Source organism: Molothrus ater, chromosome 6 (assembly GCF_012460135.2).
Source record: "Molothrus ater isolate BHLD 08-10-18 breed brown headed cowbird chromosome 6, BPBGC_Mater_1.1, whole genome shotgun sequence".
NCBI classification, from domain to species: domain Eukaryota; kingdom Metazoa; phylum Chordata; class Aves; order Passeriformes; family Icteridae; genus Molothrus; species Molothrus ater.
In genome coordinates this window covers 48,626,796-48,653,124 of record NC_050483.2, presented here as the reverse complement: position 1 = coordinate 48,653,124, position 26,329 = coordinate 48,626,796, and the positions used below count along the sequence as shown (strand labels likewise).

At 37.3% G+C, this 26,329-nt stretch overlaps 3 protein-coding genes across 7 annotated transcripts in view; 1 reads left to right on the top strand and 2 right to left on the bottom strand.

Annotated features, from left to right (window-relative positions):
- AK7 (adenylate kinase 7) overlaps window positions 1-7,081 on the bottom strand; it is a 29,761-nt gene extending 22,680 nt beyond the window's left edge. Inside the window, exons 1-5 of the mRNA XM_036385051.2 lie at window positions 6,998-7,081; window positions 6,276-6,449; window positions 5,027-5,135; window positions 4,124-4,218; window positions 3,282-3,392 (exon numbers count right to left, since the gene is read on the bottom strand). Of these exons, the coding sequence (XP_036240944.1) occupies window positions 3,282-3,392; window positions 4,124-4,218; window positions 5,027-5,135; window positions 6,276-6,449; window positions 6,998-7,075 (567 nt within the window). The 5' untranslated portion in view covers window positions 7,076-7,081. The remainder of the gene's footprint in view (window positions 1-3,281; window positions 3,393-4,123; window positions 4,219-5,026; window positions 5,136-6,275; window positions 6,450-6,997) is intronic.
- An 830-nt stretch (window positions 7,082-7,911) lies between these two features.
- GSKIP (GSK3B interacting protein) lies at window positions 7,912-12,407 on the bottom strand. 4 transcript variants are annotated; one of them, XM_036383186.1, is made up of 3 exons: window positions 12,341-12,407; window positions 10,405-10,663; window positions 7,912-9,786 (listed from the first exon to the last, which is right to left on the bottom strand). In XM_036383186.1, exons 2-3 carry the CDS (start codon window positions 10,660-10,662, stop codon window positions 9,625-9,627), a joined length of 420 nt encoding a protein of 139 aa, XP_036239079.1. In that variant the 5' UTR covers window position 10,663; window positions 12,341-12,407; the 3' UTR covers window positions 7,912-9,624. The 4 variants fall into 4 exon arrangements, with proteins under 4 accessions (XP_036239079.1, XP_036239076.1, XP_036239080.1 ...); XM_036383183.1 differs by having other exon boundaries at window positions 12,326-12,406; XM_036383187.2 differs by lacking the exon at window positions 12,341-12,407 and adding an exon at window positions 11,627-11,778.
- Window positions 12,117-26,329, top strand: part of ATG2B (autophagy related 2B) — a 45,176-nt gene continuing 30,963 nt past the window's right edge. The window contains exons 1-12 of one of the 2 annotated variants that reach the window (XM_036383182.2): window positions 12,117-12,439; window positions 15,863-16,025; window positions 17,875-18,027; window positions 19,002-19,104; window positions 19,961-20,123; window positions 20,630-20,809; window positions 21,730-21,826; window positions 22,814-22,996; window positions 23,654-23,808; window positions 24,494-24,605; window positions 24,760-25,021; window positions 25,885-26,035. In XM_036383182.2, coding sequence (XP_036239075.1) covers window positions 12,278-12,439; window positions 15,863-16,025; window positions 17,875-18,027; window positions 19,002-19,104; window positions 19,961-20,123; window positions 20,630-20,809; window positions 21,730-21,826; window positions 22,814-22,996; window positions 23,654-23,808; window positions 24,494-24,605; window positions 24,760-25,021; window positions 25,885-26,035 — 1,884 coding nt within the window. In that variant the 5' untranslated portion in view covers window positions 12,117-12,277. The remainder of the gene's footprint in view (window positions 12,440-15,862; window positions 16,026-17,874; window positions 18,028-19,001; window positions 19,105-19,960; window positions 20,124-20,629; window positions 20,810-21,729; window positions 21,827-22,813; window positions 22,997-23,653; window positions 23,809-24,493; window positions 24,606-24,759; window positions 25,022-25,884; window positions 26,036-26,329) is intronic. The other variant, XM_036383181.2, reaches the window with a different exon arrangement.

Genomic DNA, 26,329 nt, shown 5'->3' with positions numbered 1-26,329 from the left:
GTAAGGTAAACCACCACAGCAGCAACTTGAGATAAGATAAAGGTGGTGTTATCCCAGACAATGCATTACAAAACATTATAAAGCTTACATTGACAAAGCTTGGGGAGAAGAATTATAATGCTGATAATGCTGATAATTATCACAAAATGCAGAATTTACAGGCCATAAGGAAAGCCAGCTCAGCAAGTGTGCTGAAATCTGCTCCAGCTGGGTAAAACAGTAATTCTGGCAGGGGAAGGTTATGACCACCAACTTATGGCCTTCCCACCCAAGAAACTCATCAACTCAAAAGAAGAGAAAGACTGAGCTTGGGACTAATTAGCATTAGAAATGAAGGAATAATTTAACCAATAGATTAAGAGAACTCTGTGGCCAATGAACACTATTTCCTTTGTTTGCTAAAATGTATGAATAGGAAAAGTTTTGAACTATCTTGGGACCCCCATCACTGAGAAGCCCAGAATGAAGAAGGACCAACATGATGCCACTGGATCCTTGTGTGGTGACTATCTTCTGCTTGATCTCTGTCCTCTGTTTTCTATTTCTTCCTATCTCTCTACCTCATATTCATTGTTAAATAAAATCTGTATAATTGACGTCAGTTTGTGGTCTCATTTGGATCTTAATTTGGGTAGAGGTATCTCTTACTACTAGGATCTTAACACATACTGAGTTTGCTTGGGTAATTCCATGACAGATTGTGTTTGCACCTAAGAGCAGCAGCTCCCAGGGCTGCTTTGGACTGCAGACATGTCCCAGAAGATACACAGTAATTTCTGTCTCCTAGCAGGAAAACCTGCCTCTTCTGAATGCACAGGAGGTGCTATTTCTCATTTCCCTTAAAAAGAATGTAACACAGGATTTTCTTCCATGTGCCTTGTGCTAACTCCTGCCTTATGTGAAGACAAACCATAGTTTTGCACTGAGTGCTGTATTTCACTGAAATGCATACCTCTAAAACAGGTTCAATTCCTCTAACAATAGTTACTTAGTGTCACAAGCCACCCATTGAGAAGGTACTACTTGACGTTACTTGGCTATAGGTAATTTTAAAAATAGGGCAATGCTTAGGGAAGTTGCTGTTACTCGCGGCACGTTTAGTCCCGGGTAAGGAATGTCACGTTCCCGTGTGCTGTTCATTAAAGCCACTAGGTGTCACTTTCTAGCTGAGATCCTCAGTTCCGGGCTGTGGTTGTTCTGGCTTGTTTGCTTGCTCCTTAAAAATTGCTTTAGACCAAAACAGGTCTAAATGGATTCGGGAACTGTGATGTCACTGAGAACAGAGATGGGGGATGAAGAGGCTTTTCTGCCTTTGGCAGGCAGATATTTCTCCAAGGATTCTGAATTTGGCAGGACCCCAGAGACTGCAACTTCTGAGAAAAGTGGCACAACCTCAATGCCCTGAATGCCACAAAGGTAAAGGTAAAAAATTGCTAGGGATAAAAAACAAAGACTCTTAAACTCTCAGACTGTTACTAAATTTTAATAAAAAATAGGTGAGAGGTACACTAATGCAGAGAGGTGAAATCTTGCTTTAAGAAACAACTTCCATTAAATTGCACTCTGAACAGGCAATAAGGCTTAGAAAACCTTCTATTCTTGGTGCAAGAGCTTTTTTACCTGGCTGGCTGATGAATTCTAGTGTCTGAGGTCTTTGCAGGGAACGATAACACTGTAATTTCTTTCACTGGTGGCATATTTCCTAGATACCACTGAATTTAGGAATGAGTAAAGATTGTAATCCAGAAGTCTTCAGCCATCACAGGAAGCCAAAGCTGATTCCATGGGAAGAACAGATGCTTTGGAGCCATCCTGTTCCAAAGTGCTGACAGAAACCATCCAAGGGCAGTGATACACATTGGTGCTGACACTGGAGTTCTGGAGCAAAGGGGCTCCTTTTGAAAGGGTTACAGCAGGTGGTATTGAAAATATTCAAGATGCCTTATCATGTACTGCTACATATCTGTCTTCTTAACAGATGTTCAGCCTGGCAAACACTTAGAAGCTAATTATATAAATACTTTTGGTGTGCAGTGACTCAGTGCTTTGGACTAGTCAGAAAAATTGTCAATAATTCATCTGGGTATTAAGTGGTGGCAGAAGTTAACACAAGGTTTGATAGATGTTGTTGAAAATTTTCGTGTTGTTAACATTGCAGGTGTGAAACTCATCCCATGGTCTTACAAATCCATGTTAGCATAGTAAGAGAAAAAACAATTTACCACTGCTTTTTCAAGCTGTAAACCAAATTTTTACTTGTATTCTGTACTATTAGATCCACAGTAGAACAGAATATAATTTCTAGTGCTATTTTCTCAGCAGGACATAAGACAGCAAATATATGCTCAAACTAGAGAAAAGTTTTTTTCACAATAAACTCTGTTATTAGCTGGATAAATTTCTGAAATGGACATTGAATTATATTGATTATGGGAGACTCCAAACATAGGAAAAAGAATGACCAGATGGCACCTTCATCATCAGTGTATTTTGTTGTCTTTGAACCTCTTCACTACTCCACCACTAATAACAACAGCTTCCATTTTCCTGAATTGTAAGCTGAGCCACTATTGGTATTTATTTAATAACAGTTCTTAAATACAAATAGAGGCATAGTCTGTTCTCTAGTAAGATTAATGGCCTAATCAGACCAAAGCAAGCAAAGCTGAAGGAGGGGATTTAAAAACACGTAAAGTGTAAATGTAAAGTGTAAATGTGTATTTTAGCTATTCTGTGTCAGCTCTATGGCCGTGATTTTAAAGTAAATTATAGGGTGGGGCAAAAGTCAACAAGGCCTCTGTTCCAAGAGCACAAACTATCCAGGACATGATAGGTGTGGCCAGAACATCTAAGTATTTAAATGAGTTGTGATACTAACATAGCTTGTTGATATTTAAAGATATTGCTTCTCTTTAGAGCAATACTAATATCTCATTCCTCTACAATCTTTCTTCCTCAAATCTTTCCACACAGACCCCAGTTTTGATTGTCTCTGGTACAACCAAAGAAACAGTATTTTTTTAAGATGAGCATGATTTACTCCCTACCTAAGAAAAAGAAAAGAAATTGGGATTTATATTATGCATACACTTGGGTTTCAAAGGACATTATAGTATTCTCCATGCTACTATATTTTATTAATAATTTGTGTCATCCATATTTATAAGGACAATATTATATTCTTAACATTTATTCAAACGGTTTATAAATTCCGTTACTATGATAAAGCTCTAAATAAGGAGACAAACTAGCTTATTTTTATAAAAAAGTTCTATACATACAGTTTTCCCGAGTTTTGCAATGTGTTTTTCAGCATTTATGTGATCCACAAAGCCAGGATGAGACCTTCTTTTGCGAAAATCTTCTTCATTAAAAGGAACGTCAGGATTTTCCTATGAAGAAAAAAAATGTGACTGATATACATTTCCTAAAACAGAATGATTTTTAAAGGTCTGTATAGTTAAAGGACGTTCCTTAAAAGTATTTTAAAATCTGTTTTAACTTCGTCTTCATTTGAAATTCATCAAGGTTCTGAATTTGATGCTTGATGTTCAGCATTTTGAAAATGTCATTAGTTCAATTTCAAATTTCACAGTAAAAGATTTTAAACTACTTTTTATATTTTTAAAAACATTAGTTTTTATTATATATAGCATTACACAAGGTTGGAAAAACTCTATCTGTGTAAAACTGAATTTGAGAATTGCATTAGCATACTACAAAGCATCCAGCATGGCTCCTGAAAATACTTTACATATATTGATATAAAGATGTATCCAGTTTAATTATGTATTTCATTAAATATGCAGTGATTATGGGATTTTTTTAATGACTGAAAGACAGTGCATATTGTGGTTAGCATTTGTCTTGCCTCTTGACTAAGCAACTCCTTGTCTTTCTGTATCATTATAGCCCAATGCCTAAACTTTTGTGAAAGAGAATTTCATCCAGCAATTTTGGCAGTGAGTAATGGGTAAGGGTGGAAGAATCCTAAAAACCCGCTCACTTTACCAGATATCATTGAAGTACACACCCAAAATATATTGTATAATTTAATGTAATTAATATTTTCCATTAAATGGCAACATCTGTTGAAAAAAATTAATGTTTTGATATTACTTACAGGGTCAAAGGGTTTGGTATTTGCCCAGGTCATTATTGTTGAAATGAGGATGAATAACTTTTGTTTTGCAAAAGTCTCTATTTCCTTATGTAGGGCTGTTAAATGAAAGCAAGAATTTTATTTTAAACTGTATTATTCAAACTGTAGTTTTGCTTTTATAGAAAGGTCCTGGAAAGACACTCATACCAATGTTCTATGTGATGTCTTTTTAAGCAAATGCTCTTTGAGTTAATATAAAATAAAAATAAAAAATCATTAAAGAAAACAAATAGAGAAAGAAAGAAAAAGATACTGAAGAAAGAAAAGCAAGCAAACAAAGTTTATTTTAATATAAAACAATAAAATTAATTTTTTGTTATTCAAATTATTCTGTTGTCCAAATGTTCATATTATAAAGAGGAAAGCATAATTTATTTTAGCTGTCGCATAAAGAATCATATTGCACTTTCACCATGAAAGGATTCCAGCTGCCTATTAGGATTTGGGTGTAACAATAAGGAGAAAGTTTTCAAAAGGCTGCTAGCAATATTTTTTATTGAACTTTAAAGAAAAATAAACTTAAAATAGTTATATAAAATATTGAAACATTCTTTGAATATCTCAGGAGCAAATTTTCTACCCACCTCCCGATGCAAAGAGATGAGATTATAGTTGACAGTTATTTAGGGAAATTACTGCCTACACAGATGTGCCATTTAAAGAGTTGGACCATTCCATGTCAGCTTCTCTCCCTTCTGAATGTGACAGTGCATTCCATGGTTCCTTGCTATTTATCCAAATAATTTGTGCAGCATTTCTCCATCAAGGAAGCCAATTTTATATTAAAGTGAATCCATGATAATTTCATTACACATTGATGGCTACATACAAACCAAATTTCTGTTCAGGTAAAGCTATACTAACCAGAAGCAGCCCATGTTGCTTCCTCAATTTGGCTTGCATCCTCAGTGATATTATATAAAACAATTTCACACTCAAGCAAGTGGCTTAAGAGTTCTTCTCGAGAAGAGACCTGAGGGAAAAACAGTCAGATTCTGTCATTAGAGAAAAAAAAAATTCCTCTTCTAGTTAAATATCTGGATAGAATGTGGTTTTCTAACACTAGGATGTTGGAATTATTCATAAGATTGTTACCAAACTTTTATCTGTCAGATACAAGAAAGCTGATAAAATGGAAATCAAATGCTGAAATTTCTAATTTAGAGTACATGTTAACATAGATGAAAAATACAGACTTTTAATGGTATTTTAGGATCCATATTTTTAGTGCATTTGTGAGTATTGAAAATATCTACTACTTATCCAGGTATTTTAAACAACTATCCATTGGCAGAATAGAGAAGACATAAAAAATGTCACTTTCCTTGCAAGATAGCACCCTGTAATTTTTATTAACTTCAGATTATCTGTATTACTTGATCAAATACTTGAGCAAGTCCACCAAACACTTTGGGCAAAAGCAGGGGTTTAAACTAAACACTGCCAGGTATAATTTCCTGATTGAACAGTTCAGCTGCACAGACATCTGAATCAAAATTTTCAAATGTTGGAAGAGATTCTTCAATAAGAAGAATAATAACCGGTTTATAACAAGCAGTTTGAGACAGAGGCAATTTCTAGTTTCAGAAAACTAAACCAAGCAATAAGCAATCACATCCACAAGAGCAAGCCTCCTTTAGTTAATTAAACTCTGGACATACACATTTTTATACAAAGATGGAGGTACTCAGAACAATTAGCTGCTAGTGAAAGCTGTGATTTCAGTGAACAGTTAAGAAGGACACTAACTTTGAGTCCAGCATCACTACCTTCAAAATGCTGATAAAAGACAAAAAGATGAGAGATACTTGAAGTGTAAGCTTTGAGAAAAAAAAGAAAGCAGACCTGTGGATCAATAAGACAGATTTTTTTTTTTTTTACAAAAATTATGAAGAGGACATAATCTATTTTCTGTCTGAGTTCCTTCCTTTTTTATTTGCTGTGTCAGACCTAGAAGAGAGGAAGCCAGAGCACATGCAGGAAGCAGAAAGAGTAAAGCAGATATATACAGCTTCCAGCAGGAATGAAATTTCATTAGTGCCGGTCATTTTACATGACCTGTGGATATTTCTAATGTTGTCTAAAGGCAATCTGAAATCAGACTCATACTTACTGCATACGTTTCCTTTGCAAACTGTAGATCAGCACTCTCTGGTTTAGAAAGAGTACCCACTATTTCATAGATTTCCCCTGTGCTCGTTGGATCAACAGGGGATTCATTTTCATCTCCCTCCTCTTCTTCTTCTGGGCTTTCAAGCGTCGCCCCAACAACGCAAGTGGATAAATACTGCAATATAAAGACACATAATTTGTATACAGGTACCTATTGAGCCCTACACAGCTTGTCGTAATGTCCAGAAGGCACCAGCACCGTCTGACCAGCCCTGCTCCGGCTCTTCAGAAACAGCTTCCCATTGAGGGGAAAGCCTTAGGGACTGCTCAGCCTCAGCTGGAATGTTTCGGCTCGCCTTGTGTCCCACGCCTCAGAGCCGAGGGTGCCGGCGAGTCCCTGGATGCCCCTGCTCCGCACCTGGCTCCTCTCGGGCAGGGGGCGCTTCACAGGGAACTTCATTATCGCCCTCCACAGCGATCAGCTGCTGCCTGAACTCTCCCGACCGGCTTTATTCCCCGCTTCCTGTTCCTAACTCTTTGTTTTTACTCCTCATTTTTACTCCATATTATCCCTTTAATTGCTCCGGTGCCTCTCCTCAGCTGACCCTCCGGTCCGCCCGGCCGAGCTCCCCGGGCACCAGCCACGACTCCCCCGCGGGCGGAGGTGCCTGAGGCAGGACGAAGCCGCGGCCGGGAGCAGCTGCGGGCCCTCCCCGTGGTCACCTTGCCGATGCTGCGGCCGCAGTAGGAGTCGAGGTGGTTGAGGAAGATGCGGCGGCCCGGCGGCGCCTCCTCCTCCATGGCCCAGCCCGGGACGCGGCCCGTTGCCACGCGACCGCCGGCGGCCGCACTTCCCCCGGCCGCCGCTGGGGGCGCGCCGCCTGTAGCGCCGCCTCGGCACGGTGGTCGCGCGCTGCGCGCAGGCGCTGTGGGTACCGGGCCCGGCCCGGGACAGCCCCGGCCCCTCAGTCTGGGACTTTGCTCGGAACGGCGCAATGCGCGTGTGGCACTGCCGAGACAAAAATAGATGGTAATTGGGTTATCCGCCGGCCTTTCCGCCAGCAGGCAGGCTATGGGGCTGCCTAGGCGATTCACAGACTAACGGCTACAGCAGCAGCACTTATTCAGCGCTCCGGACAATGGAAACCACTGGCAGCCGAAGGAGACCTGAGATTGTCCCTCCTCAGTGCTGCAGACGTTCCCTCCATAGGGGCAGCAACGCCTCAGCACAGGCATGGGACAGCATTTTGCTCATCCTCAGTAACCCAGAAGTGGTGGAATGACATTGCTGTCCCACTTTTGGGTTAACACTGTGTTATACCTGAAAGTATGCTTATAATAAGCACATAAAATGACAGTGTAAAGACCTCCAAAACAAAAAAACCCAAACAAACAAACCACAAAATTTAGTAATGAAACATTACTTTGGCATTTTTCCACTTGGATTTCTAACACTCCAAGTCCTTTACAATCACATATCATACCTTACCTTGCTGTTTCATGACAAAGTTTCAGCTGATAGAAGTTTGCAACCAGTTTTCCAAATAGTCCACAGCTATTTAAGATTTGTCCAAGGGCATGATGATTTCAGTTGTTCACTTCCAACCTTACAATAGCTCCACCCCCCACAAGAAAACTTCAACACAGCAGTCCATTTATTTAATTCTTTAGTCATTGAAATTGAACAAGTAAATCAGTTGCAAGGAAAAATATTCAAATATAAATTTGCTGAAGTACATTCTCCTCACAGAGGACTAACCACGTGCCACAGACCTGTGTGCAAAAGAGAGCCTATGAACAATTTCTGGAGCATGAAGGCATACCCTAGGGCAGTGGACTAGTTTCAGAAATTTCAACCCAAAAAGATAATAATCATGAAATTAAGCTCTTGAAAACAGAAGCACTAATTACAGTTGTCCTGTCATAGTTGCACATTGCTAACTCAAAGCCATTACAAAAGCTTTGGTAGGCTTGTCTGATCCATATGACTAACCATAGCAGGTAGAAGCCAACATAGCTCTACTGAATCTGTGAGAACCAATAAATCCCTAAATGTGGCTCCAAAAAAGCTACTGCATGTAGTTGTCACAAAATCATAGAAGAATAATGGCATTGTTTAAATAAAGACACACAAATATAGAAATAATAGAATACAAAAAGTGTGAACATCACAGAATGTCAGTTCAACTGTACAAGCATTTCCACCCAACTCTAATTTTTAAAAAGTCTACCATTCAGTACATACTTGAAAAATTATAGCAGAACAATAGATTTATAAAGAGAGTTGTACCAGTTTTTAAGTAGAAAATACAATTATATCTTCCAGATTGTATTAATCTTAGCAAATTTCAATACAGCCTTTGGTTTCAAACCAATACAACGCAATTAACATTACAGTGCTTACTTTAGTAGTCATTAGGAGAGGACACTGTACAATTGAGGGAGAAAACGTGAAAACTGGGAGTACCAAAGTACTGTTTTATAGAAAGTAAAGCAAAAATACTCTTGAGTATATCCTGTACATCATGTAAATACACATTCAAAATAGTAAACAGGCCTTCCAAGCCTCTCAAACAGTTGCAGTACATATTTATAGCATAGATAACATCATTTTTAGGAAATGTGTAGCCCATTATTTCTGTGCTTAATCATTTGTGTTTCAGACAATACATTCATATATAAGCAGTTCATCTCATGTATTATTTGGAGCTTGCTGGCTGCCATAGACAAGTACAGATCAGTTAATGCTGAGCCTTGCTTTTAACTCAGATACTGCCACTATACAAGCAATGCTCAACTGTTGAAGAACTATCTTTCTAGCTAGAAAGCTGACAACTTTCAGATTTATGTATAGCAAATCAAGCAGGAATTCCTTGCAGAAGTTTTCCAGTAATTTTTTCATTAACTGGGTAGAGCAAGTAGTTACCTTCTGTTTTAAAAAGAAGGCGTGAAAATTATCAGTAAGCACACACACAAAGAATTACTACTTATATCTATAACATTAAGTCTCTATTTTTTTACTTTGGATACTAAGACTTGGAAAAGAGACCAAGGCTTTTGAACATTGTATGGAGCAACTTACATGCTCATTTACAACAGAAAGTAAAAATCAAGAATTTTTTCTGCTATTTATCAAAGCGGCTTTTAATAACATTGAGATATATGCAAAACCATGGTAGCAAAATGTTATATAATATCCTTGTTATAACATATAAATGTTATATAATAATGTAGTAACATGAAGTAGACTTTAATCCAAGAAATGAAGCTTAAGATGTTTGTAAGGAAGATCTCAGTGCTTCATACTAAGAATTCCTTCCAGCACTGAATCTTCCTCATGTCTGGGTAAGTCATGACTGACTTTCTTTCTTCAAAGCTTCTAGTCTTTGTAGTAATGCATTTCCAAACACCTCTCGATATGCAGGGCTGAGAGAGTCCAACAAGGAGTAGACAGTTTCATGATACGGAGTTTGCAGTCTATCATCAGTCTGATCAAAGTCATAAGCTACTACCTGCAACAAAGAATTGGGTGGTTAAATTTCTGTGGTGATGATCACCTTGGTACATGTAGCACAACATTTAACTTTGCCAGTCAGGGTAGTACAGAACAATGCTTTGTAAGAACAAAAAATCCTGAATTTAAATCGCAGTCTCTGCTTTCTACTATGGAGCTTACTGGTTATACAGTATTTAAGAGATTTTCAAATATCTTTTGACCAAAACTCAGAATGTTAGTAAAATACATCCTTTGAAAAGAAGTCTCATATCTACATGTCTGTACAAAAATTACAAATGGTGCAAAAAAAAAAAAATTGTATAGATGTTGTATTACTGACTTCTTCGGGTACCTGAGAAACCCGAAGATTGACATAGCTGTAACAAATTACTGATTCTATCTCCGCCATTTTGTGTCTTAAATAAATTCCTGGTTTTTTATTTACTTCCCTTCTTGCTTTGTTGGAAGTAACTAGCTAAAGTTCCCTCTTCTAGAAGAAAACATGTGGATCAGGCTTTCATAAAAGTACAAGAGGAATATGTGTGGTTGTCAGTGAAGTATTTTTCTAGGCACCTTTTGAATACAGTCATTGTTCAAAACAAAGAAGTTTAAGAAATGACAAAAATTAGCTTACCCTGAGTCCTGCTTCAGTGAGCTCCAGACAGTATCTGTTTCTTTCCCTGGTTTCCACATTGATGTATGCCACATCCTCTGCACAGGGAAGGGTTTTTGACACAAACATGTTGCTGACAGCAAACAAAACATCATTTACAACAGCTTCAGCTTCTAGTCTCATATCTTTCACATCTGTTCCTTCAAAGTCTCTATAATCAGAATCCTCTTCAAAACCTGTATTATTGGGCAACTCCATAGGATTGCAATCAGTCTCCATCCTGCATATAAAAACATTTATTTTAGACTTATTATACCACTGTACTCAATAGATAATAACACTATAAACCACAAGTTATAATTTAAACAGATGTATTTAACATTGTCCAAAAAAAGGAAAGGAACTATGATACTCAGTGACTTCCAAACTCATGAAATGACAGTCTAGAGAACTCAAACACAAGATATTCAGAACAAGTGCTGAAGAAGTTTACATGAATATTTAGAAGTGGTATCAGTATCACTGAGGCTAGTTTTTCTCAGGCAAGTTAACTTGTATTCTGTGGTATAGGACTCTTAAGATTCAGTGGTCATTAATTCTGCCCTTTGCTGATGCAAAATGTAGGAGGAATACAAGTCTGCCTGGAAAAAACAAAATCAATAGCTGCAGAAAAGAAAAACCTACTGTTGGTGCATATAAGGAAGACTTACAAAAATCTACGAACGAAATGGGTTATCAGAGACCTTAGGAACTAAAGGCAGCTGTTTGTTACAGTCACTAAAGAATAAAGCTCCTGTTCATCCTTTGCGCACAACTGCCGATACATTTCAGAGACACTGGCTGCTGCTCTTTGCGAGCAACTGGTACCAAAAGGGGCAGCCCCAGCGGGGTCACCGCCGCGGCTCCGGCAGAGGCCCCGCGGGTACCAGTGTGGCCAGGAGGCCTCGGCCGACACCTGTGGAACCCGCCGGAGGCAGCAGGGAGAGAGAGCCCCTCGCTCGGGACGCTGCCCGAGAGCTCCGGTAGCTGAGCACTGCTGCCGGCAGGAAATGGGGGCTGCAGTCACCGATCCGCAACGTGAGGGACATTCACTCCACGGGATCCGCCGCTTCCTGCCAAATCCCACCGCCGACACACAAACAAATTCAAAAGAAGCTGAAGGCAACAGGGGAGCGGGATACCGAGCTGCGCAGCCTCCCGCTCCCAGGGACCGCATCCCCGCCGCGCCCCGGAGCGCACCCACCAGCGTCGACGGGCGTCGAGGACACGCCGCCCGACCCCGCAGGGCTCCGGACGCGCCCGCCGCGCCGCTCTGCCCCGCTCGGCGGACAGCGCCCGCCCCGCTGCTTCCCGGGCCGCTCCCCGGAGAGGCGGCCCCGGCGCCACCGGCTGCACGACGCCTTCCGGCCGCACCTCCCCTCCCGCGGCCGCTTCCGCCCCCGCCTGCTCCGCGCGGCGACGCCACTTCCCGCACGTCACGGTGCCGGTGGTCGGCGGGGGGGCGCCGGGAGGAAGGGGACGAACAGCCGCGATCGGTCTGGCCGCCCTCGCCGGCGGCGCGGAGCTGACGAGCAGGGGCTGCCCTCCCGCCGGACCCCGGCCCCTTCCCGCGCAGCGCGGCTGCGGCGGCCCCTCCGCGCCCGAGAAGATGGCGGCGGTGTCCGAGTGAGGATGGAGCTGCCTGTCAGCGCCTCTTCGCCCTAGGGCGGGCAGTGCCGCCCCGCCGGGGCGTGAGGGGCGGCGGCGGTGCCGCCCGGTAGTGGGGAGCCCCCGCCGTAGCCCGCGCCGAGGGGCGAGGCTTGGCCTGGCGACCCCACTCAGCTGCTTCGCGACTCCGCTTTCCGCCCGGCCCCGTCCCGCCGCCCGGCCTCGCGGCCCCCGGCGTGCAGCCGCCATGCCGTGGCCTTTCTCGGAGTCCATCAAGAAGAGAGCCTGCAGGTACCTGCTGCAGAGGTACCTGGGCCACTTCTTGCAGGAGAAGCTCAGCCTGGAACAGCTCAGCCTGGATCTCTACCAGGGCACCGGCTCCTTGACGCAGGTCCCTCTGGATAAGTGGGTAAGAGATGCTGGCGCTTCATCCCCTCGGCTCCTGCGGCGTCTGAGAGACCAGCTGATTCTCTGCCCCCGGCTGCCACCCACTTCATTTTCAATACCCAGCCTCTTCTGTGCAAAAAGTTATAACCATAATTAGCATTTAATCCAGGGAACTGTTGTCTGATATGCTAACAGTAAAGAAAAAAAGATCTCGGCATTTGTTACAGATACATTTTTCTAGCCACACTTCGATTGTGTAATTTTTAATTATGAGAAAAGAAACAAAAACTGAAAGAAGGCAGTAGCTGCTGATATTTCAGGGAGAACGAGCTAGTGTACCCCAAACTTCTAGAAATCCCTGTAGTTAATGAGTATGTTTACTGACTGCTAGAGATAGTGAAAACAAAGTAATCCCTGTGGTATCTGTGCTTTGTCTTTGTCTTGGAGACATCTTGGTTCTTAATGATAGTGTTATGCTGAGCTTAGTCTGTGTAGTTCTCTAAAGATTGTCCCCTCGTCTTGTAGTGGTGAAGGTACTTGTTGACAAAAAGAAAGCTGATTTTAGCTGGAGTTTGCTCAGCAGGTGGCCTGTCACACTCCAGTCCTGGCATGTATGTTTTTCTATACGTGTGTGTCTCTACACAGGTATTTATTTTTCCAGCCTACTCTAGAGACAGACCTTTGGATTACTGTGCTTATAATATTTTGTAAAGGTTCTTGGTTTAATTTCCAAGATTACTACGTTCTACCTGTCAGTCGAGTGTGTCTTGTGGAGATTAAGCACTGCAGTGAATCAGTCACTGACTTCCAGGGTAGTGTAGATGACGAGCTAGGTCCTTTGCTTTAATGTTTTCCAAACCACATTTTTATTACAGTATGTACTGGTATTAGGCCACGCAGGATACATTTTAAAATACTTGTGAATATATGATGTTTAGAGGTAATGGTTTTTAATGTTGTTAGTGTGACAATATGTTCGAAAGTGGTAGGGGACAGACGCTCCAGAAATGCTCAATGCTACCAGTGTTTGAGCGTGGACTTTCTTTTGTTGTTTGCTTGTTTATTTCCTTCTTTTCTTTTCTGGCCGTGTCTGTAGCTTGTTTTCTGCGGCAGGCTTGCAGTGAGGCTGCCTCGCTTTAATTGAATTGTTATGCCCTCTAGTGGGTATCGAGCTCTCTTTGCGAGTCAGAGTGATATTATTTAAAATGTAAAATACTTTGTAACAAAGCAGTTAGGGGTCGGTACTCGGTGAAATGTGCACAACGTATACACAGTGATTAAATGAATATGCTGGAATGCTTAGCTGATCTTCCCCATTTGTGGATCAGCATTTTTCTGTTCCACTTGTAAACAATTACATGTTTGAGGCTCTCTGCACGTGACTCTCATGTATGACAGATTGCAAAAGCAGATGTCACGGAAGTACTACAGCTCTTTTTTCCCCCCTAGTCATTGTAACCTTGTTGTCAATGAATCACCAGGATGACTGTATTTTTACATGGCATCCATTTTTGCAGACATTTCTGTTCATCTCAGCACTGTAGATAGTTTAGCCAACGTTGTATGTGTTTATTTGTAGAGATATATAGGAATTCCTGGGGCTATTAATATAATGCCCATGCTTTTTGGGGTGTAGGGTGTTCAGAAGTATCAAAATAGAATGGATGATGTTTGTGGTTGAATTTTAGTATACATGAAATACTACTTTTGTGGACTGTTGGTCAATAATGTGGAAACAAGTCCTGATGTGAAGGCTGTGTTTCAGTTTTAAAATTTCACTTGGAATGCTCTAATTACTTCCTTCTAGGAACAGCTGGCCTATTTATGAAGCAATTTAGCTCAAGAGTGCTTCAGTTTTTTTTTTTGCTTTTAGATAGTAAATTTCTATTTTAAAATAATAAGCAGTATACTGAAATACACTTACTTTTTATGTGCATGGGTAGCAAAAAGACATCTCAGTCAGATTTGTTCAAAATATGGTAGCTAGCTTACTTCCTGCTATAGCAAATTATTTGTAAATTCATTCAAATAATTTAAATCAACATGTGGTATTTTAAAACACAGTTTTCATCTCTAATAATTTTTTTGCCTTATCTTATGCTATTGACACATGTATAATTCTTAAATGTAGGTTCAATATGAGCTTTTTGAGCTTTTGAGCTATTATTTATTTTATAAAATTTTAATATAATTGAATTTTAGTTGATTATTTGATTCCTAAATAATTTCCCAATGGACTATTCAGGTTCTGTTTCTTTAAAGTTTGTAATTTTCTGCTGCCTGAGTGGACTTTGGAACAGAAACTAGAAAAGCTGAACATGCAAGGCAAACAAAATTCTAAAGGCAAGGTTATTGAGAGCAACAAGTTAATGTGATGGGAAAGTTGCATCTGGAGATATAAGAATAAAGAAATTATCTTTCAGAAATTTAAAATTTTAAAATTATTCTATATAATTGGAATATAATTTTAAATACCATTAAAATGGCAAAGAACTTTTAAATCCTTGTTTTTTTCAAAACTTATGATGTTGAATTTAAGCATTTTCCTAGGTAAAATCAGTAGCCTTGTTCAAAACTCAGCAAGGTCAAAACCACACTTTTTCTTGCCAGTTAAAGATTATGTCCTATTATTACAACCACTGTCTTTAGTAGGGTCTTGTTTACATTAGAAAATTGCACTCTCTGGATTTGGTATGTGAATAAGATTGGGATTTGCTTCATTAAAGCCTAACTACTTCTTGTCTAAGAACTTAAGTTTTAACTACATTTTAAAATCAAAACACAGGCATGAACTCACTTTTTTATTAGCCTAAGTGTGAAGAACATGTTTAATGTGTATCGATGTAATGAAACCTTTATAGAGCAATAGGAGAGTCTTCTGAGGATTGTGGAAAACTTGAAAATCCTAAATTACTGTGTCAGAGCTGGTATGATACTTTGGGCATCTTGAATGTAGCAGTGTTTATTTATAATGCTACTATAAAAATATGATGTAGAAATGGCAAGTATGTTACACAGCAAGAGGGGATTGTTTGGGTCCACTGTCACATCAAAAATGAACTTTACATTGCAATTACATGCTATGAAATACTCCTGTCATAGAAACTAAGTACTTTTTGTGCTTTTACTGTCAGCCTGCTCTCAGTTTTCTTCAAGTACTGCCAAAGAAAAAACAGATTAACTTTTGTTAGTATTCTAGTATTTATAAGAGTAAGTTAGCAGACTTTTTTTTTGTATAGTGCAAAAATACAGATTATACAGCCACCACAGAGCAATTCTGAAAACTAGGTAGTATGGAATTGAAATAGTTGAAAGTGTCTATTTTTTTGTCTTAGTATAATTAATTTCCTAGTAGCGTCAAAGTGTTTTTATTTGTTAGATGCAAAATTATGGATATGATTTTAAAAAAGTAATGATTTTTAATTTTTATTTTATTGTTTTCTAGTGTCTTAATGAGATCCTGGAGTCTGCTGATGCACCTCTGGAAGTCACAGATGGATTTATCCAATCAATTTCTTTATCTGTCCCGTGGGGGTCGTTGCTGCAGGATAACTGTGCATTAGAAGTGAAAGGATTAGAGATGGTCTTCAGGCCAAGACCAAGGCTTGGTAGGCTTATTTTTTGATTTTAGGAAAGGAGATTCTTTACAGTTTTTCAGAGTCAAAAGTCTACCCTTGCTTTAGTCAATTCTTGGCCTTATTTAAATTGTCATTTAGCTTCCATACATTATTACATACCTTAATGATTGAGAGTTATAAAAAAAGAAACTGTCAGGTGTTTGTCAGTTGGTTGTCAACTCAATTAGTCGTTGCTCTGTTAAATAATTTTAAATGGTTATAATTTTCCTACTGTTGTATGTCTTCCAAGCTTTTTCAGACCTATAGAAATGGAAGTGTGGGAAGGAGTTTTTGCAGTTTTTGGGTGGTGTTTGTGCAGTTCTGTGAGGCAGTGTTAGTAGCTGGCTTTGGTTGGCAGCAGGGCAACATCATGGTGTAAGCCTTGGGGGGTGTTAGGGAGGTTCTGTCTTTGTCTACTTCAGGCTAAAGGATGCATCTTCTTGTATGTTTAGAGAACAAAAAATGCAATTTAATTGCCATTGCAGTGTGAAATAATGACTTCTGAGTACTCTAAATACATACTAACTTTGATTATAATGCTGAGGATTGTCTGAGTTCTTCCAGCTTGTCTGTATCCACATGCTTGTTACTGATCTAGTTTAGATTGTCCTGGTGATAAATTTTTACTGGTCATCAAGCTTCCATAAATTCTGTGGAACACATAGTTCATTTTTAGTTGTGAAAATTGTTTGAATGTCTGAAGGATTTTAATTTGGTTTCTTTTTTGTAGTGTAGAGAAGGTGGAAGAAAACATTTTGTAAACATAAGAAGAAGAAAAAAAATGCATAAAACCTATTTTTCATCTTTTGCTAGTTACCTTAAATGACTTACTTGCTTACATGTACTCTACATTTAATCTATAGTTGTTTAACTGGAATTAAGTTTTGAGCTATGTTACTTTCTGATGTAAGATTATTGCTTTGAAGGAATGGTAGTGTTAGGAAGGAACCTTTATTTCTTTACCTGCATCCAGTAGTTCTCTTTGATGTACAGTGCTTTATAATAGACCAAACAGTGTAGAAAAAACCCCATGGTGCTGGTTTTGTCACACATCTATAGCCATGTAGAGGTTTCCAGACCTGAATGCTTAACTGAAATGTTTTGCCTGTTGTAACACACTTGTATTTGAGCTAGATTTATTTTTGTCTGCCTGTACTAGAATGTGATAGTTGAATTTGTTTAACTTTTCTAACCTGTAGTTTTATAGTATTTGCTCACAATGGCCTTGGCATTAGCTGATAGGAATGCATTGTCAATTAAGTTAATCTGGCTGATGAAAAACTTGTTCAGCTTAATACATGCTGTGCTTTTGGATTTTATTATGTTTTACTTATTATGTCAGGTCTGTGTTAGGCATTTAAAACATGTTTTAATGTGCTAAGATAACATTTTAAACCTTGCTTAGTGTTTCTCCATGCAGGATATATTTCAAGAGGAATAAGAAACTTTGAAATAATTCTTAAAAATTTTACTTACTTCATTTTGCCAATTATGCCTACAAAAATATACCAATATAGTAAAAGAATTCCAGAAATTATTTAATTGCTTAAATTAGTTAAGCCACTGCTGAAAATTGATTACACTGTTGATTACCTGATTTCTTCTTGTTTATACTGAGTTTTCAAATACCAGAATCTTACCAGTGCAGTCTAACAGATTACATTAATTTTAAAGTAGCAAAGTCGATAATGAGAGATTATAAGTAAATTTTTTTTTAAGTATAACTTCTTACTAAGCTGTTGAAACTCTTTTCTTGATGTGCCAAATATATTGGTGTGTTTTGTCTTTATAGTTTCATGAAGTCCACGTTTAATTTATTAAGACTTATTTTACTTCACAGCATCTGGTTCTGAGCCTATGTATTGGTCAAGTTTTATGACCAGTAGTATGCAGCTTGCAAAAGAGTGTCTTAGCCAAAAATTGACAGATGAACAAGGAGAAGGGTCCCAGCCTTTTGAAGGACTTGAGAAATTTGCAGAAACTATTGAAACAGGTATGAATCAATTATTGAGATTTGAATTAACATCTGAGATTTAATTGTTTTATGTTGTGTCTCAGTTTTGAAAAATGGCATCTCAACTGCCATAACTTATATGACTAATTTTCACTTGTTAGCATTGCTTGTAAAATCTAAAGAGGAATGCTGAACAAGTGATCTTGATTTTGAAGTGGGGGAAAAAAGCCCCATTTACTTCCTAAAGTATTGGTATATTTCCCTCAGTGGACAGATTGAGCTCTGTCTCAGGGCAAGTTGGTGTTTGTTTTCAGCAGAATTAATCCAGATAAATCTATGCCTGAGGGATTGATGACATGTCTTAGTTTTGGAGATGGCTGTGTAATTTATCAATTGCTAATAGTGATATTGTTGAAAGAGAAATGGAAAAAGTTTCTTCAGCTGTGTTTGTGCAAAGCTGACCTGTTGTGTTGTATGCATCCCCATAATCACACCACGTTGATAGAAGTACTTCAGAAACTGTTTTTTGTTGGAGATGGTTTTTGTAAGTGCACAAAACTAAGGGCATATGATCACATTATGTGGTGGAGAACCTTGTGCAGAAGTGTCTGAGCTAAGGGAAATGTTTAAAGTCCCATCTGGAGATGGAATTATTCAGTCCAGGCAGCATGCTGCTGCAGCAATGCTTAGTAGTTAATATATGGTGCACAAGGAAGATGTTATTTTCCTTGAGGATCATCCACACTGAGCTACAGGAAAACTTGGATTGAACTGTCACTTACTCAAATGTCTGAGCCTTAGAGAGCAGTTGTATGCTATGGATATACATACTGGTCATTAATAGGACTTTATATTGTCTGTTGAAGTCTTGTTACCTTATTCAACTCAATTGATAATTTCCACTGAAATAAATATTGAGAGCTTAAAATCAAAGACCATTTAATATGGTTACAAAAGTAACCAGTAAGTTGACTTAACAGTCTGCACTGTATTTTTTTGTTTTCCCTTTTAAGTTCTAAGAAGAGTGAAAGTTACCTTTTTGGATACTGTGTTACGAATAGAACATGTGCCAGAAAACTCTAAAAGTGGAACTGCACTTGAAATCAGAGTTGAAAGGTAATTTTTTTTTAATTTTTTTTTTTAATATGTGGATTTTTTTTTCCCTAAGGGACTTCTTGCCATTTCCTGTAAAATACATTTTACCATTTTACTCATACAGACAATTCTTAGCATATAGTTAGACACTTGCTAGTGAGCATTGTCTTCACTAAGATTTCACTTAGCATGTTTATGCTAAAGTTATTTAACCATCAAATTAGAAGAGTTCTTTTTTTCCCAATATACATTTTCATCAACTTCTACAGTTAATGAATAACATTTCTCAGACATTCAACAGCCAGTGTATATTGTTGGCCAGTCAGGCCATGTGTACAATTAGAAAGGGAACTGACCCCTTTGAGTAAGACACTTTAAATCTTTTTAGAAAAAAAGGCACAGTCCTGAAAAAAATCCCAAAATCCTGAAAGAATTTAGGTTCTGTGTGAGCTTTCAAAAGAGCCCATGTGAATCCTGTAATTACTTTGAACATGAATACTGTACATGTTCTTAATGTAGATTATTTTCAACCTATGGGAGAGTGTAATCATACTTTCTTGCAAAGTATTGAGATCAGCATCAAATAAAACTGATGCTTACCAAGGATTACTAATGAAATATATTTAGTTTTAAGCATTAATAAGCTTCAGATTAGTGTGTTCTCTGGGGAATGTTCACATTTCTGGTGGTGTCCCATAGAAAAGTTAAGATTTTCACCAATTCCCAGAGAGTATTGGGTTTTCATTTCATGACAGTGGACAGCACTGTAAAAGTGTGAAGAGAGAGACCATGTACAAACTGAAAGGTTAAAAGGCACAAGGAGAAGTAACAATTTTCATGCACCCACTGTCTTAATTTCCTTTCTTTTGCCTCCCAGAACTATGTACTGTGATGAAACTGCAGATGAGTGCTCTGGAATTAATGTTCACCAGCCCACAGCTTTTGCTCACAAATTACTGCAGCTCTCAGGTGTCTCTTTCTTCTGGGATGAGTTTCCTGCATCAGCAAAGTCCTCCCCAGTGTGTTCAGCTACTCAGCTGGTAAAAATAAATACATTATATAAGGATGTAAATTGATGAAAGAATATATTGTTACACTATTAGATTAATTCTGAAGGATACAGGAGTTGAACTTGTACTTAAATCTGTGTTTGGGAAGTTTTATAATCAGTTCCTGTTACTTTTGAGGAGAGGCAAGGAAATGGACTTTAGTAGAGTCCATTTCTAGAAATGGAGGAAATTAGAAATTTGAGTAGAAATTAGGACGTATTGTACTGGAATCTGGTTACAACTTTAAGAACTAGAAATCCAAGAGCCCTGCAATTCACTATTCTGTGGAAACTTGCTCTTCCTTCAAAGGCCTAATGCTTTGCATTCTATGTGCCTTCTTTTTTCACAATTATCAGTACATGTTTTTAAGCCTTTGTCAAATTTATAGTTTGTAAAGTGATTATTTGTATGATAGGGCTTATTTGAAATGCTTATGTTTTGCATTTTTTCCTAAGAAATGGGATGCATTCTTACTCCTTTATCTGTAACTTTTTAAGGCAACTGAACCAAAGCTTTCACCTAGCTGGAATCCAAAAATCATTTATGAGCCACATCCACAATTAACAAGAAACTTGCCAGAAATCACTCCCTCTGACCCTGTACAGATCTGTAAGCTGATTGGTAGAATGGAGTTAAGCCTAACATTAAAACAAAATGAAGTACTTCCTGGAGCTAAGGTTAGTCATGCTTTCCTGGTGTTTAACTAAATGAGTAGTTCTGTAGAATTTATTTTTCTAGTACATATGAAAAAGGTGTAATATTTTCAGGGGAATAGAATTGCTGTAGTTTTCATGGTGATTATTTACGTTCTAACCTAATAAATATGTGTAAAAAAGACCTCTTTATGGTAGTCAGATGAGTCAGGACACACTGAAATCTGTTAAATGACAATTATGTTAGAGAGAGACTGAATTTAAGTGTTCAGAAAACAAATAGACATGCTAGTGAGTATATAAGTAAAGCTGTGTAATATATTCCCCTTCTCTCCAGTTTTTAAATTGGCTGTTGACCTGTTTTGTATAGCCTACCGTATTTTATAGAAAGCATAAAGTTTCTACTGCTGTAGAGAAGGATTTTTTTTATGTCCAGCAATTTCTAGTCAATCTTTAACTGTTCTTGTTTATTTATTTAGAGTCCTTGAAAAGTAAAATAACATTTCCTTGGTGTGAAATAGAGAAATGCTGCCGATTTCAAAAGTATTAATTTACAAAACAGAAGACCTTTATTGTTTTAAGGTCTATTTCAAAAGGTGCTTACTTGAATATCTCATAATTAATAAGTAAAACTAACTTTATTTTTTATTACTTTGGGAATTATTAAAGAAAAAATAGCAGATTAATGGAATTACTGATTTTTTTCTGTTATGAGATTGTGTATTTATTTTAAGCTGATAGTCAGTGACACATCTGCATTTATCCTGCCAAGCTACATGTTGGAAGAAACACAAAATTATGTTTCTAGTTGTTTTATAGAAGATACTGGTGTAATGACTGTATTCTTTCCATCATAAAAATCTATTATCCAAATAACTGATTCAAGTAATGTAAAGAAAAATTCCTTCAGTGTTCTTGACAGCATTCTTTCCTTTTCTTTTTAGTTGGATGTAGATGGACAAATAGATTCTGTACATCTGTTTCTGTCACCAAGGCAGGTTCATCTTCTATTGGACATGGTAGCAGCTATTGCTGGACCAGGCAAGTATTACAAGGAACAAAAAGATTTTTGCAAGATGAAAATGCTTCTTCAGTTGAAAAAAAATTGTGTTGGTACAGTATTATGAGTTTTTATCTGATATTAGTAAAATGCTTTGTAGCTGCTGTGAGTTAGGACTATGATTAATTTTTTGTCTTTAATTGCAAATTGTACATCTAGTAATGAAACAAACCAGCAAACAAGGGTTGACACATAACTGTGTAATAATACAAGAAATGAGGAAATTCTAGGTGGAGAAAACCAGGAGACTGAACAAATTCTGGTTCTTGCAGCTTCTGTTTCACAGAGGAATTTAGCTTCTCTATTCTGTTCTCTATTCTGTTTTAGTGACAGGCACAGAAAATATTGAACAAACTGTAATTGAGTTGGTCTGTATTTGTGAAGAACTAAAAGCAGCTATTCAGCTACTGCAGTAGAAGTATGAGAGTGTTTTGGTTTGTTCCCCTCATCTATTTTATGTAGCAACACTTGTTAGGGTAAATAATCTTTTTGAAAGATATGTCATATCCTGGGTGGGTGCTTAATATTCTTCTGATACTGATCTACTTGTTTGATGTGCTCATTGTTTTTGGACAACTGGAAAAGTATTACATACAGTTTCCCATGTGTTCAGGTCATCTTCAAACCTGAAACTTTGGTCATTCCTTAATAGTAAAACCCTTAAGAGGTTGTGGCCTTAGTCCCTAAAGCTGACTGAGAAGAGAAATCTATGCATCTTATATGCCATCATACTGCATATATAGCCTTGAAATGTTTTCATCAGATATGAAGTTAATAAATGCTAGGAGAGAGTAATCTGTTCTGAACAAATAAAACCTTCAAACCAGCAAAATGCACAAGTACACACATCTGATATAGAACTACACATGCAAATATATACACCAATGATTCATTTTCAGGTAAATTTTTGAATTTTATTAGGGATACAGGAAATTACAGTAGGATTTCTGTCCTTTTTTTGAATTCAGAGAGTCTGAGCAGGATAGAATTGTCAAATAAAGATAGGAAGAACCGGCCAATGCAGCAGGAGGACGAGTATCGGATTCAGATGGAGCTGAAACGTTATTTGAGGAAAGAGTCTTTATCTGCAGGAGCATCATCTGAGCAAAGCTTCTATGAGACAGAGAGTGCCAGAACGCCTTCTAGTCGTGGCAAGTATAAAAGATGATGCAAAATAGCAAATAACCTGTTGTTAAGATTGTATAAATTGATTGTTCATCTTTTAATCTTACCAATTTATGTATTAAAATAAGTTTGACCTGAAGTAATTATATGCTCTTAATGGTAAAGTTCAGTAAAAAATTAACTAGTTTAGGTATCAGGCTGAACTTGATCAGTATTTCCTTAAAATTGTTCAGTTTATGTTAATGTGAAACATGCTAAAAACACATACAGCATGACATCTTTTCAATTGTGTAGTTGAGGAAATTACATCTAGAATAATAGTTGTATTTACCTGATTTTATGTGAATAATTTTTTGCTAATTATTTTAATGTGAAATAATTTGATTTGTCAAAAGGAGAATGTATCAATTTATAGAAGTTATATCAACTTGAATATGAAAATTAGGTATTTAACTGTTCTGATATTCATGAGGTTTTTTGTAATTTGATTTTTATTTAATCTCTCTCCATAGACACTACTAGTCTCAAGTCAAGAAAACTTGGGACTTCTGTAAATGATGTATTTAGCTGGTTATTTTGTCTAGGCAGTTAGATTTCTAGACTTAAAAATACATTTCTGTTAGAAATAAAGGTTTTTTTAAAAACTAGTAAATAACTCTCAATTATCTGTGGTTCTCTACTAGAGGAAGAAGTTTTCTTCTCAATGGCTGAAATGGACATGTCCCACAGCCTTTCCTCACTTCCACCTCTTGGAGATCCTCCAACCATGGATCTAGACTTGTCTTTAACCAGTACATACACAACTACACCAGCAGGATCTCCACTGAGCACTACAGTGGTATAGTATTAACTGCATTTGGAATCTTTTAGAAATTAACTCTTCTGCCTGAAACTGTTGCATAATTGCTGCATTCTTTACAATGTCAGGAACTGTTGCAAAATTCTAGAACAACTGAATTGTTTAGAGCTGATAGTATTCCTTTTCTGCTATGGAAATGGTATTGGAATTGTTCTCATTTGTTTGGCTAAACTAGGAAATGTGTGTTTTCAAATGCCTTGAAGCTTATAGAGGATGCTTCACGATTTATTTTCTTTTTAATTACTGCATGTGTACTACCTGGTTTTCTTTTAAAATAGACTACACAGGCAATGTTTTATGAAATTGTAGTATTAATTTTTTCCTCAGACAACATAAAAACTATTGTTATCACTATCTTTCCCAAATCTGTTGTGTACCTAATGTTTTCTGTAATGAAAACCATGGAGAGTAGTTGTAGAATTAGAAAAATATATGCTCATGAGGAGTGCAACTTTAGCCTTAAAAACCTGTGGAATTAAAAAGCATATCTTGAAATAAAGCATACCTGCATTAATAAGTTGAGCACTAATTCTCCATGAAATGGCGTACTGTTGATTGTTTATGCATGTTGGAGTTTTTTGGTAATTTACCTTATTATTTATGTTTGATCCGATGTCTAACAACTTTTTGCAAATTTAAGGTCATATATATCTTTTTGTTTTAGCTGCAGCCAACTTGGGGTGATTTTCTTGATCGTAACAAACAAGAATTACAGCCTCCAAGAGGTTCCTCACTAACAGCCAATATGGTTCACCAGGCTTCCATAAGAAGGACATGTAAGTAACAACAAAACTGATAGTTTTCCCTCGATAATTATGAAAATGAATTGTTATGCAGCAACTTGGTAAAAAGAAATGAAAATCAAAAGTAAGATGATTTTATAAATGTGTTATTGCTGAAAAATTACGTGAACTTAATTTTGTATTTCAGCTATTCCATCCAGATCTGTTTCTGTGGATGAATCCAGACCTGAGCTACTTTTTAGACTGGCAGTTGGAACTTTCTCAGTGTCTGTACTTCATATTGACCCTTTACCCCCACCTGAAAGTTCACTGAACCTTAACCCATTGACACCAATGGCTCGGGATTTCTTTGCCCGAATAGAAAAGATTGAGCCAGTTAAGTTTTCAACAGAAGATTTTCTGTCCTTCCGAGAAGTATTTGCAGAAGCTTGTTCTCATGATCACCTTAGGTATAACTTTGCTTATTAATAAATATAAGTAACAAAAATATATTTTAAGTAAATTTGAATAAAGTAAGTTTATTACCATAGGAATTGTGTCACTTAATATTTGAATTGCATTAGTCTTCTTTATTAATTTCAAAATAGTCTTGAATTTTGACATCTGTTGTTCAAGACATCTTTTTTAAAAAAAGTTGAAACAGAAAAAGAAAGGAGAATAAACATTAAAATCACCTAGCTTTTTAATAGATTAATTAAATTAGGTACAGTTTCTATGACAGAAGCCTAGAGAGTCAAGAATAATTAAGTAAATATCTTTAGAAATAGCTTCTTTTACAGAACTATTGTTATTCCAATGTAGTGATTGCTGCTTTAAGGAGCTTAGGGTTTTACTGAGTGCAAAATACGATATCAGTTGGGATAAAGTCTAAGTGAGAACAAGATAATAAAGTCAGGCAACAGTCTTTTTTTTGCAGAAATTTTTACCATCCCAGTACAGTGTATGAAGTAAAATATTTAAGGGTATATATATCTTTTCTTACCTTATGTATGTAATTTAGACTTTGTGAGACATTTGACTAATTCATTGTCTAAGGATGTTAGTTTTATATGAACTGCACCTCAAGATAGATGCCTAAAATGTACTTTACAAATTTCTCTATGCTGACCATTGTTGATTATGTAACATGAGCTTCATTGTCTTTGTTGCTAAATCTGTTACAATTAGATATTTTCATGTATTTGGAGAAATTATGATGTTTTAATGATTTAAAAATGATTGTAGATCCTTTTTTTGCCTACTTAAGTTTTGACTTTCCATAACTGTTATTGATTTATGCTACTTTTAATAATTATTAATTTCAATAATCCAGGTTTATAGGTACTGGCATCAAAGTGTCTTATGAGCAAAGACAAAGGACTGCCTCACGAAGTTTTAGTACTGACTTATCCATTGGTGAGATGGAATTCCTGGAATGCCTTTTTTCTACTGACTCTCATTCCATGCAGCCTCACTATACAGAGGTATGTTAAAAATAAAGGGAGTTCCATAAAAAAGAAATGTTAATTGTATAACTGAGAATTGTAGCTTTTTAAAATGGTTGTAATTTAAATGTTTCTTAATGTTTTTTAGTTTTTTAAATATGTTACAGTTTTAAGGTTAAAATTAACATTTTAATTCTGAGCTCAAATAGTGAACCAACTTCTGTCATACCTGACAGGAACAGCACCAGGTAGCCAAACTTTGTTAGTTACTTCTTAAATATGCTTAACGTGGTTTGGGTATTAGTTTTTGGAAAACGTTTACTCTAAGCAATG